General features: G+C 34.1%; 1 protein-coding gene across 3 annotated transcripts in view; it reads left to right on the top strand.

Moving 5' to 3' along the window:
* The first annotated feature begins 310 nt into the window (after positions 1–310).
* LOC126977400 (protein singed wings 2) overlaps positions 311–12,707 on the top strand; it is a 52,568-nt gene continuing 40,171 nt past the window's right edge. Inside the window, exons 1-4 of one of the 3 annotated variants that reach the window (XM_050826184.1) lie at positions 311–480; positions 7,061–7,259; positions 10,378–10,537; positions 12,186–12,348. In XM_050826184.1, coding sequence (XP_050682141.1) covers positions 471–480; positions 7,061–7,259; positions 10,378–10,537; positions 12,186–12,348 — 532 coding nt within the window. In that variant the 5' untranslated portion in view covers positions 311–470. Of the gene's footprint in view, positions 481–4,774; positions 4,891–7,060; positions 7,260–10,377; positions 10,538–12,185; positions 12,349–12,707 lie in introns of those variants that run through there. The other 2 variants (XM_050826183.1, XM_050826185.1) reach the window with 2 other exon arrangements.

Below are 12,707 nucleotides of genomic sequence, written 5' to 3'. Positions count from 1 at the left end.
ACAAACATTTTTGCATATCGTAAAACGAAACTCAGCTCAACAAGCTTCCATCAGGAGTGAAGAAGATAAAGTCTAATCCTCATATTCAACTCACGTATTGTCAGTAATTTAAACAGAAAAGCCAATCAATAAAATTTTCAAATAAAGCAATTGTTTTATCTCTCAAAGTCCAAAACAAATGTTCTCTATTTGGTAAGATTATCAACTTGATAATCATTGCTATGTTTGGTCGCAATGTTTACATTTCTCTTGTGTGTGAAGCTTTGTTTGTTCTGAAATTTTCGGCACCGTGTGAATTTGGTTTGAGGCTTTCAGTCGTAAATAGATCGCCGTTCGAGCTCTTCGTTGAAAGAGTTTTCCTTCATTTTCCTTAATCTTTGCAATCCTCCGCGCTTAAGATAAATTGTATGATTGCTTTAAAAATATTTTCTTTTTATAATTTCTTGGTGTTTGTGTTTAAATAACATAAAATGAAAATAGGTAAGTGAAAAATTATACATTTTTGGCCATGTAATAATATTCCAATTTCCAATGTATATATTACTAGGCGTTTCTCCACTTCGCTGGGAGAATTTCAAAAGGAAATAAATAAAACAATAAAAAAATAAGTACCCATAAACCACCTACGATAAATTTTGCATTGAATGGTGGTAGTTTCATTTCCATTCGATCAGTGGTTTAGGCAGGAAACAGCCTCAAACAAAGACCATTTTCAGTATATCTATATAAATGTATATCTTTTTTTATTTCGGTGGAAAATATTTGTATTATTACAATTAATAATAGCTTCTATGAAAAGTGTGTATGACCGATAAAATATCAATAATTTTTGATATTTACAAGAGTGATATTAATAGACGAATCATAATATCGTAATCGGTAATTGAAAAACGAATTCTTGCCAAAGGTACAAATGTGTATAAAATGTAGAATGCTTTTAACTCAAATAGCGCTTTAACATATAAAATAATAAAAAGGATTGTGTGATTTTATGTAACCACGGTAAAGTGAAACTTTTTTTCACATTAAAATAGACATTTAACTAAAAATTTTTGGAATAATATTCCACTAAGTGTATAAAAATCGAAAAAAAAATTATACTTGGAAAATTGGTATGATAATGGGAAACAATAAAAACAAACAAAATAGCGTGGAGCACTGGCACATATGAGTAATAGTCTATACACTACACGGTCAGCTGCTGCGAACAATAGGCGCCGCCGACCGTCACGCGACATGCAACACAGAGACGAAAAAGTTTGAGACTATATAATAAAAGTTTCACTTTAATAAGAAACTTGTAGAGGTAACCTGGTAGCTACGTTTCCTAAATGGTAAATATGAACTACATCATTTACCAGTGGGAGGCTCCTTTGCACAGGATGCCGACTAGATTATGGGTATATACTATAACGGCGCCTTTTGCTGCCATGAAGCAGTAATGTGTAAACATTATTGTGTTTCGGTCTAAAGGGCGCCGTAGCTATTGAAATGACTGGGCAAATGAGACTTAACATCTTATGTCTAAAGGTGACGAGCGCAATTGTAATGCCGCTCAGAACTCTTGGGTTTTTCGAGAATCCAGAGCAGCGCTGCATTGTAATGGGTAGGGCGAATTAGTTACCATCCGCTGAACGTCCTGCTCGTCTCGTTCCTTACTGTCATAAAAAATCATCTTCAGCAATGGACACATCGTTGCTACCAACGATGTGTCCATTGCCTTCCCTATTTATCTAAATTTATCAGCAGTAAGATTATTACTTCATGAAATATTGAAGGCAATTCGGTTTTGCTCGTTGATTTGAATTACATGCTGATTCCTGACTTTTTCCTTTTCTTATAAAATTATAAATTTTATTTTTTTTCAACAAGAAGGATGCTTAATGTCATGAAAACTAAGCGCACTTTTGTGTGCTGACTGAAGGACTAGCGTTTCATACACATATTTCAATAATTTCCATGAATACAAAAAGTTATGCTAGTCATAAGTATGAGTACTGGAGTAATCAAGTGATTACACAAATTAAATTATAAAACAATATTTATAACCGATGCGGGACTCGAACCAGCGACTTCTCGCGTCTGAGCCAACCGTTCGAGCAGTGGAAGAGCTGTCGCAAGTCGTCGCGGGTTAGTGTCCCGCATCGTTTAAATTTAATTAAAAATTTATGAACGATGCAGGACTCGAATCTGCAACCGTACTGTGCAAGCGATCTTCCACTGAGCCAACCGTTCTAGTGACGTATCTTTGATAAATCTTGTATGTGTTGTTCAACTCTCAGGTTGTGGCTTCATCTATAGGATCTGTGTAATTAATCCCGGAAGTGAGCGTTATTAATTAAAAAAAAATCACAAATTAATCAAGTGATCTCTTTTACATCTCACTAAAAATCAGTTCAGATGATTTCTCGCGTCTAAGGTTCAATTATGTGGATGATAATATTTCTTAAAATAGATACGATAACTAGATAAGGTTAACATAGTCGTGAAGGTTGTGCCGATGATTTCAAACAAATTGTTTTGTCACGAGCAAGTGATCTTAACGTGTGGTCTAAGTATTAAGAATAAGCGCGATTTTAAATTTCTAAAATATCTTCTCTCCTTTTTCTGAATCTCTAACAAAGTCACGATGATTGTTGATTTTATGACTGATTTTAAATCTCTCTCTTCTTTACTGTTAAAAGTAAAGTTCCCGACAGCTTTTCTTTTTTTTGAAAATGAGCGTCCCGAAAATGTTGATTCTGCTAATGTTTCGCCTTTAATTTTATATTATATTGATGTAGTTAGTATTGCCTTGTCTCATATTATATCCTAACAGAGGTTCGGTGTGCGATCTTTTGTGTTGTTCTAACGCACTGAACAATATTCTGGTTTTGGTTAGTTTCTAACCGACATCGAAAAGGAGGAGGTACTCAATTCGATTGGTATTTTTTTTATGTTTGTATACCTAATACGCTAAGATTTATGATCCGATTTCCATGATTATTCTTTAGTTTGATGCAGAATGTTTGCCATTTGGTTCCATTAAAATAAGATATAGTTTGGCCCAGTAGTTATCATTTTATAAATATTTTTGTTTACGTGGATGGTGTTGCTATAGTTAGTGTACTGTATTTTTAGGAGTTTTCATTTAGTTTGATTATATATTACTATTAAAAGGCATTAAAAGGCATTTATTTTCTCAAAATTGATTCCTTAAGAATTCTTTTTGATGTCATTTCTTATACTACTAGATACTACTATCGCTTCGGAAACAAATGGCGCTTTGGGAGAGAAGAAGCGGCGCAAGAAACTCTTCTAGCATTCTTTATTTGCGCTCTTTTCAATAAAAATATACAATATTGTACAGTCATTTCTATCGCTATAAAATAATCACAATCTAGTCCCAGGCTGTCCGGTCATTTAGATATTCAGCAGTGGAGTAATAGGATTTACGACAGAGCCATTTTTTTATAAAACATTTAAATTTATTTATAGATAATTCCTGAACAGTGACTTTATTATAGAAGTGTATACATTTACCCTTAAAGCTATTATGTATCTTATGAAGCCTACTAGAATTAGTTACAAGCAATCCCTTATATCTAGTGTTATAATAATGAAAATCACTATTAAGAGCAAAAAGGTGACGATTTTTGTGAACGTATATAAAATTTTCATAAATGTACTGACAATGAACAGTCACAATATTTATTTCTTAAAATTTTTCTTTGAGAGACTGTCTATAACCAAGCTGATATATAGCACAAACCAAGCTGATACATTATTATTAGCATTACTAACCCGGTTGCCGAAAATGGGTGCCTGTCATTCATAGCTAACAAACGTTTTTCTCGATATTTCAGTGTCTCACAAGAAGGTGAAATATGGGATCTATACAATTTAACGCACGCGTAACCTTTCATAGGCCTTCCCATAGATAGCTACTTAAAAAAATATTATTAAATATATATGACAATAAAAAACAACGAAATCTTATACTTTACCTAATTAATGACACTAAAAAGTAAAAAAATTAAAAAACTGCGTTTAAAATACCGACTTCAAAACTCAAAAGTATAAAATAACTTAACCCCTGAGCCGGGACGCAGATTTAATTTAATACACCTCTTATGCAAATCTCATACCTATAATATTAATAATATACTATTATTTATTTGCGCTACTTATACCTATTTCTGCTGAATGCTGAATAGATGTCCTTTTCTTCTGGAACCTGGAATTTAGTGGTATACTATGTTAATTACCACTGCGAGGAACAGCAGCTCACACGCATATCTCACTCGTGATTCGTACTTTGCACTCAAACAAAAACCTGTAGAAGCGGTGTAATTTTTAATAGAATTTTATAATAAAATTAATTCATCACCACTCTCGCTACCAGTGGGAGGCTCCTTTTGCACAGGAAGCCGGCTAGATTATGGGACCACAACGGCGCCTATTTCTGCCGTAAAGCAGTAATATGTTAACATTCTGAAGGGCGCCGTAGCTAGTGAAATTACTGGGCAAATGAGACTTAACATCTTATGTCTCAAGGTGACGAGCGCAATTCTAGTGCCGTTCAGAATTTTTGGGTTTATCAAGAATCCTGAGCGTCACTGCATTGTAATGGATAGGGCGTATCAATTACCATCAGCTGAACGTTCTGCTGCGTCCCTTTTTTTCATTAAAATAAAAATTCGCTGATCCACCGCTGATCCGCTAACTCTCTTTATTGAGAACAAAATGTTTCTAATACCGATCTCTGTTTTTATTATGTTATTATTCGTTGTAAGTTTGTTGGCACGTATCACAACACACACAAAATCATTTAAATAAAAAGGTTTCTAGAGGTTTTCTTTTCTATTTATAAATTAATTTTGGTGTCTGAAAACTACACTGGTATTAAATGTGAGTATGTGTGGGTATGCGTCAAAGTGTGTGTATTGTGTTTATGTGTTTTTGTTAGGATTGTACCTTAAGAAGATATTCGATTTTCCTTAAATTTAAATTCTAATATTTATATTTAAAATAGGATTCAAAATCACTTATTGAACATCAAAAACTACATACCAACCATTCAAAATAGACTGACTTAAGAAGACCTAACGCAAAGATGGGCGGTGGCTATTGAAATCAATGGGGAACACCTGGTAGTCTGGTATGGCACAAGGCACTCTTTTCGATACTTCCCGAGAGTTTATGCAAGTAGATCGGTTGAGCGACTGGCAATTCCGCCGGTTATCTAAAAGACATAGTCAAATTGGCTTTGAAGAAACTGGAGGCCATAAATTGAGCACGGCAATACTTTAACAGATAAAACGATTTGTTAAAGTATTGCCGTGCAATAATACGTACCTACAACATAGCCACTGACACAATATTATTGGTAACTAGCAATGCCCCGCGGTTTCACTCGCGTAGATACCGATCTTGTGGTAGTGGGAAGTCTATTAAGTCGGGCTATAAAATTATTTTTGCTAACATAAAAGTTTAAATTCACTTAATTATTATTTTATTATTGCATTATTTTCTTTAGATTGACATTTAAATCCGTTATATCGTTTCAATAGAATGTACGATTTTAATCATTTAAAAACTATTTTACAGGTATTGAATCGGTATTGAATTAAATATCATATCAGATAAGTATTAGTAATATGAGAGGTATGAATAATATGGTTTGATTAATGTCGGCACTATTACCAACTTTTAAAATGTAAAAAAGTAGTTATAGTGACATAACTGCAGTAGTTGGACATATGGTATCAATGACTTTTTTGTAGATATTGATACTTTCTATAATACTGTAGAATATTTTTTTGTTTTATCATCAATAGTTTCCGCAGCGCACCTGATGACAGATTTTTTATAACAAATTATTTTACACTTTGGGTCAAATTATTTAATTTTTATAACGGATCCCTATTTTTTTGAAAATGTAACATAGTATGTCACTCAGATGCAGCTTTCTAATGGTGAGAAGAATTTTTGAAATCGGTCCAGTAATTTTTGTGTCAAGACATAACAAACATACATACAAAAAAACATATATTTCCTCTTTATAATATTAGTTTAGATGAAGTTTATACATATTCCCAATAATATTCAGTGTGTTGCGTGGTTGTTCAGTATTATTGAGTTCCAGAAAAACTGATTTTGTTAAGCCAATATCGGGGCTAGGCCGGGGTATTGCCAATAATAATATTGTAGTGTGTGGGTGCGCGGAAATATATTATTACATTTTAATAGCAGAATATTGACCGTTCAGGTTTTGGTGCAAAATGGAGGATAAAAACATTCATGTTTTCTTGAATGCTGACAAGTATTTGTTTCTCGTGGGAGTTCTGTTAACAACAGTTTTAACACTATATTATGTGTGAATTATTTTTCATTTATTTTCACCAGAACAAATAATTTTAATGGAACTAACTAGAACTAACGAAGATTTATCTAATAATTCGATAGCAGTATCAAAATCTTCGGTTAATATTCGTTTGTTTTTATAAGACAAAATCTATAAATAATATTTAAGTGGGGCAACAGAGTATGGCACCTTTTTCTTTCTATTTCACATTCATATTTTCCATCTCACTTTTTATAAAAGAGCTGGCAAACTGGCAAAAGGCTCACTTGATGAAAAGTAACCGTTCATGGACATTCGCAACACATTTAAAAATGTATATTAATAAGTAATATATTTTAAATCAAATTACCAAGAATGCAAACTCTTTCACTATTTCCATTCTCTTATGATCCAACAGCAATTTTAATCTTCAAATGATCTTCTTTCGATTATAAAAAATATGTTAATCATTGGCGTTGTGATGACACTTTACTATCAGATCAATCACACGTAATTCAGATGACAATTTCATTCAAAACTGTTGAAACATTGTTCATTGGTTGTAAATTTTTTTAACAAATGCTAGTTTGTTCTGAGAAAATGATTGAAGACGATAGTTAAAAAATGATAGAAATACCACATTTCAAGTTATTTATTTGTACGTTGTACGTTTATTATTATTTTTAGCCTGGGCTTTAACATTATTAATTATTATTTTTATGTCATTTGTTCCAGGTTTATCAATTATTTTGCTTCTGAACTGTATCGAAGTTGCTTTTCTTGGGACGCAGTTACGAAAAGCTAATAGCACAGAGCACTCAGAACTTAGAAATTGTTCTTTAGCCGGGCATACCAGACAAGCAAATTGTACAAGATCCCGAAAACTACTTCATTGTACCAGAGGATTGACCAGTGAATGGTTAAATGGCATTAAGTAAGTTTGCTTGAACTACTTCTGCATTCATAATACGTCTATTCGGCATTGAAAACTGTCCAACTCGCTTTACTTCTTGTGTTCTTATGGTAAAATTATTAAGAGAAAATTTTAAAGAAATAAACATTTTGACTGTTGCATCTCAATATATTCTTGAATAGCTGACCCGGCCGTTGTTGTGCCTTATAAATAATTTTTAGAGTTAGACCGTTTCTTGGACATTGCAACATTATTTCATTTTTACTAAAATAAAAGAATTTTTCTAAAATAAACTTAGCCTAAGTTACTCCTTATTACATCAGCTACCTGCCGATAAGTCCCGTCAAAATCGGTCCAGCCATTTTAGAGATTAGCCGGTACAAACAGACAGACAGACAGACAAAAATTGTAATAAATTTTATTTTGGTGTATGTACCATATACTATATATACATATATTCATATACGTATGTTTTGTACTAAGAAACGGTTATTTCTTCTTCGGTAAGTTCTTATGCCTACTAATTGGGTTTATTCGAGTTAGTAAGTCTCTTATTGGGCGATGAATATTCTATTACAACATGATCCCAGAAAATGTACAAAGCTAATGTGTTACCAAATTCAAAAGAATTGTTAAAAAACGTTTATGTGGTAAAGGTCACTTTAATATAAATGATTTTTTTAATGATACTATAGACTGGGAATGGAGTTAACGTCCTCAGGCTATTTAATTATAAATCGTAATGTATCATACTATCTATACTGGGTGGCCGAGAAGTTGACGTCCAAATCTAAAATTTGAATTAGGCTCATTTTATTGGCCAATGTTCTGGGATGTTTTTAAAAATAGAAGCCATAGGCTCCTCATTTTAGTTTTTTTTTGATACCTTGAACATTTTCATGAATTTAGCTGGAGCAGTTATCTTGAACTTACGACTCAATTCTTAACTAGTTCTGCATTGTCTAAACTATTCATAGTTTCTTATGTGGTTATTGCAACTGTAGTTAATAATTATCAACAATAAAATTAACTAAAAATGTTCAAAAAAATTAGAAAAATGTCCTTAGCCACAATTAGGTGAAAAAAGCGGATAAAAGGGGAAACATATATCTCCTAAATAATAAAATTATTATCTCCTAAACTACGCAAAATACTCATGATGAGTGACGATCACCATGAGGCTTTCAAATTTTAGCTTTTGACGTCAGCTTCTCGGCCACCCTGTATATTGTATTTATTTATTTATTGTTAACAAGAACGGTCTATAACCAATTACACTTATTAACACAGAATATAATATTGTTTACAAATAAAATTAAAAATAACATAAAATTCAATTAACAATAAAAATTTAAACAATGTCAAAAGTAATAAGAAAATTTTAAGTATACACAGATATTGATACAACACGCGAATCAAAGACGTCTCAACCGTTGTCAATCGTCATCTTAAAAAAAATAACATAATGGATTAGTCAAATAGAACAATTCTTAATAATAATAGCAGAAAAATAATAATAAAATGATAATAGCAATAATAATTCCTATTTGTAACATCGTAAATGTAGTCAAAGTGTCTCACTGAACCTCAGGCAAACATTCAAGACTTCCTTCCATGCATCCGCAAATAAGTCAAAGTCAGGAAAGGCTTCCAGCAGCGCATTGAGGGCAGTGAGGGTGCGCGGAATGGGGGAGCTGGCCCGTGCAACTGTCCGACAGAAAGGGACAGCAAGGAGACTGTGCTTCCGGGATCGGCAATAGTTGTCTGGAGTATAGAGCCTGGCCAGCTCATCATGTAGATGCGGAGCATCAGTCAGACCTCGGATTATTTTGCATACCATGACTAATTGATCATTCGCTCTCCTGGTCTTAAGCGAGTTGTAACTAAGGCAGCCCAGGAGGAATGCTGTAGGATACATGAATGGGTAATATCCAAAGTTGTGTTGTACACAAACCTGAGAAAAGTTTTTTGGACCTTTTCAAGTAGCCTGTCATAGGTGGAATAATGGGGGTTCCAAACACATGAGCTTGCTTCTAATTTACTGCGAACTAGCGCACTATACAGAAGGCGAAAGACACATTCTGTTTTAAAATTGCGTGCATTTCTCAAGACAAATCCCAACCGCTGGAAAGATTCATTTGCAACGGTTGTTATATGATCTTTAAAGGTGAGCTGTTGGTCAAATGTGACACCTAGATCTTTCATTATTAACTATAACTACATTAAGAAAAAGCTACTACACTTAAAGCAATAACATCTCAAAGTGCATATTGGGCACTTTTAGATGGGGAAAAGTACTGAATTTATCTTAAATACTCTGCCTCACTTAAATTGTTATGTACATCTGACCTACAACAAGGTCTAAACAGCACACCGTTATTTTGCGAAAATTGTGGTAGTTTTTTTTAAGTTGTTTAAAGTATTTTTTTTAAACTCAGAACTCCGATTAAGGGTTGGTCTCCGCTGCGCTCCAAGTATTTGGTGTTTTATTAATTTCAATGTTAAGGCGCGGACTGACTTGGATTGTAAACGCTACAACCAATAGTACAATATTTGTGTTGATCATGAGTCTAAGCTGCAAGTGGGCATTTGTTTTACTGGTTTTCTTTTGTTTATTCAAAATATACATATAAATTGAATAATTGTTCGGTTTAAGTTTTAGAAAAATACTAATTCTATTAAATTATTTAAAAAAGAATGTTGTTATCGCTGAAAATTCAGAATTTTTTAACTCCAAAGTTTATTTTTGGGAAGCAACTTCCAAATTTTTTATTGGAAATTTCAAATTATTTATAAACATTCTGTTCAGTTCAAATTTTTATTTAAGTACTTCTTTTTGTAATGTATTTTTTGCGTTGGAATATTTTCATTGCGTTACTTTGTAATCGACTCTCTTAGAAACGAATTTTTGTGGATATTGTGGTAAGACCGCGCCTTAAATAACACGAACCGTATGTTACAAAGCTTGAGAGATGCCACTGAGTGTCAATATGCCACGCACACAAGCATCTAATAGTTAAAAAAAAGCTAATTGCCGTAATAAAAAAGCTATTGTTCTTAGGTAGTGCGGTATTTTGGAGCGTAGTGGAGACCGATCCTTAATCTAAGGCTCAGACATTCCTTTGTGAGCTTTTTTTAGAAATGACGTCAAACATCTGAAATTGATGGATTGGACAGGGCCGTGTATTAACGTTGATGATATTCAATACCACTTTCCAAACTTACACGCGCTTGACATTGTCAATAGTTCAAGGCTGGTGACATTCAAAGGGCAGTTTTCTCCATCGAGTAAAATTGAGGTAACACAATTTTTATAATATAACATCTTAAGCCTTTTTTTATGAAAATAAGGAACGAGACGAGCAGGACGCTGATGGTAACTGATACGCCCTGCCTGATACAATGCAGACAGGATTCTCGAAAAACCCAAAAATTCTGAGTGGCGCTACAATTGCGCTCGTCACCTTGAGACATAAGATGTTAAGTCTCATTTGCCCAATAATTTCACTATCTACGGCGCCCTCTAGACCCATACACAATAATGTTTACATATTACTGCTTCGCGGCAGAAATAGGCGCCGTTGTGGTACGCATTATCTAGCCGGCTTCCTGTTGCATAAAAAAAAAGGGGTGTGCGCGCGCATCGTAAAAATTCACTCTCATTATTTTTCTCCATCGCGCCAAAAGAAGTATAACTTCAAAAAAATAGAAAAAAATTACAAATTTGCTTTTCATATCTCACTTTTACCAAAACTAATAAGTTGCTCAAAATGGTTTCCGTTGACTCCAATGCATAAGTTGATACGTCTGTCTAATGACCTAACTGCATATTTTGATACCATGACAGGATTTATCCTCGATAGAATCAACAAAAAAAGGAAGATTTCGAACGAAAAGTTTGAATTATGAGTTTTCTTCCGTGTAAAAATAAAACAGAAAATTTGGTATTTCTTTTCATTTTTAGTAATATATTTCTTTGCCCAAATTCATCCTTATCAATAACATAGTCCAATAATACAGGTGTAATTTTTTTGAAAAATCATTCGAGTCCATTTCCGTCAAGAGGTAAAGAAATTTTAAAAAACTAAATATGCAGTTATTGGTTTCTTATAAAAGTAGTCATCCTTTCATGAATTTCCTTTAAGTCTCGTAGTTTCCGACTTGGCCATCACCGCCCTTCTCATAAAACCACCCTGTATATTTTGTTACGTAATTACGTACAGAAGAGAGGGAATTCAAATATATAGCTTCCAATAAATGAGATCGGCAAATACAATTCACGCAAGGCTCAGGCGGTCCTGTGGGATCAATTGCAAATTACAGACACGTTATCCTTCTAAGCCGGCGTAAAAACGTTATCACTAGTTCTTTGATTAGTTTATTGCAAATACTACATTGCTTACAGATAAAACAAATCATATAACTAGTTTTACAATACTATGATAACATTAAATTAAAACTATCATTATGGGAAAGTGTACCAACAATACTGGCAGCCCTTCCACGTTGGATAACTAGGCTAATTGGTTGACCGAAACAGCTTTTTTTTAATGAAAATAAGGGACGAGACGAGCGGGACGTTCGGATGGTAATTGATACGCTCTGACCATTACATTGCAGTGCCGCTTAGGATTCTTTAAAAGCCCTAAACATTCTGAGCGGCACTACAATTGCGCTTGTCACCTTGAGCATAAGATGTTAAGTCTCATTTACTTGGTAATTAGCACCTAGCTACGGCGCCCTTCAGAACTAAACACACTAATGTTTACACATTACTGCTTCGAAGCAGAAATAGGCGCTGTTGTGGTACCCATAATCTAGCCGGCATCCTGTGCAAGGGAGCCTCCCAATAGTCCCACTGAAGTTAACTGCCAGCGGTTGGGTTTCCAGTAGCCCTATTGAGACGCGTAAATAGTTCGTTGTAGACTTTATATACTTTGCTTTCAGATATTGTCTATACATGGCTTGACGTCATTGTGGGAGGTACCATCGCAAGTAGTCAGCGGGATGTCCGATCTTAGAGTATTAGATCTTCGAAGCAATGTTTTGAGACACATAAAAGCTTCTACTGTTAGAGGGCCAAAGAAATTGAAGCACGTGTATCTTAGTGGTATGATTTATATTTCAATAACGTCTAATATTTTTTTTTATGAAAATAAGGGACAAGCAGGACGTTCAGCTGATGGTTCTTGCTACGCCCTGCCCATTACAATGCAGCACCGATCAGGATTCTTGAAAGATCCAAAAATTCTGAGCGGCACTACAACTGCGCTTGTCACCGTATTTCACTAGCTACGGTGCCCTTCAGATCAAAACACAGTAATGATTACACATTACTGCTTCACGGCAGAAACGGGCGCCGTTATGGTACCCATATCTTAGCCGGCATCCTGTGCAAAGGAGCCTCCCAGTCCACTCCCACTCTAGATTTTTTGTAATAATCTTTTTTTTTTTACGGAATTGAAATAC

Source organism: Leptidea sinapis, chromosome 45 (genome assembly GCF_905404315.1).
Source record: "Leptidea sinapis chromosome 45, ilLepSina1.1, whole genome shotgun sequence".
Taxonomy (NCBI): domain Eukaryota; kingdom Metazoa; phylum Arthropoda; class Insecta; order Lepidoptera; family Pieridae; genus Leptidea; species Leptidea sinapis.
This window is presented reverse-complemented; position numbering and strand designations above follow the sequence as displayed.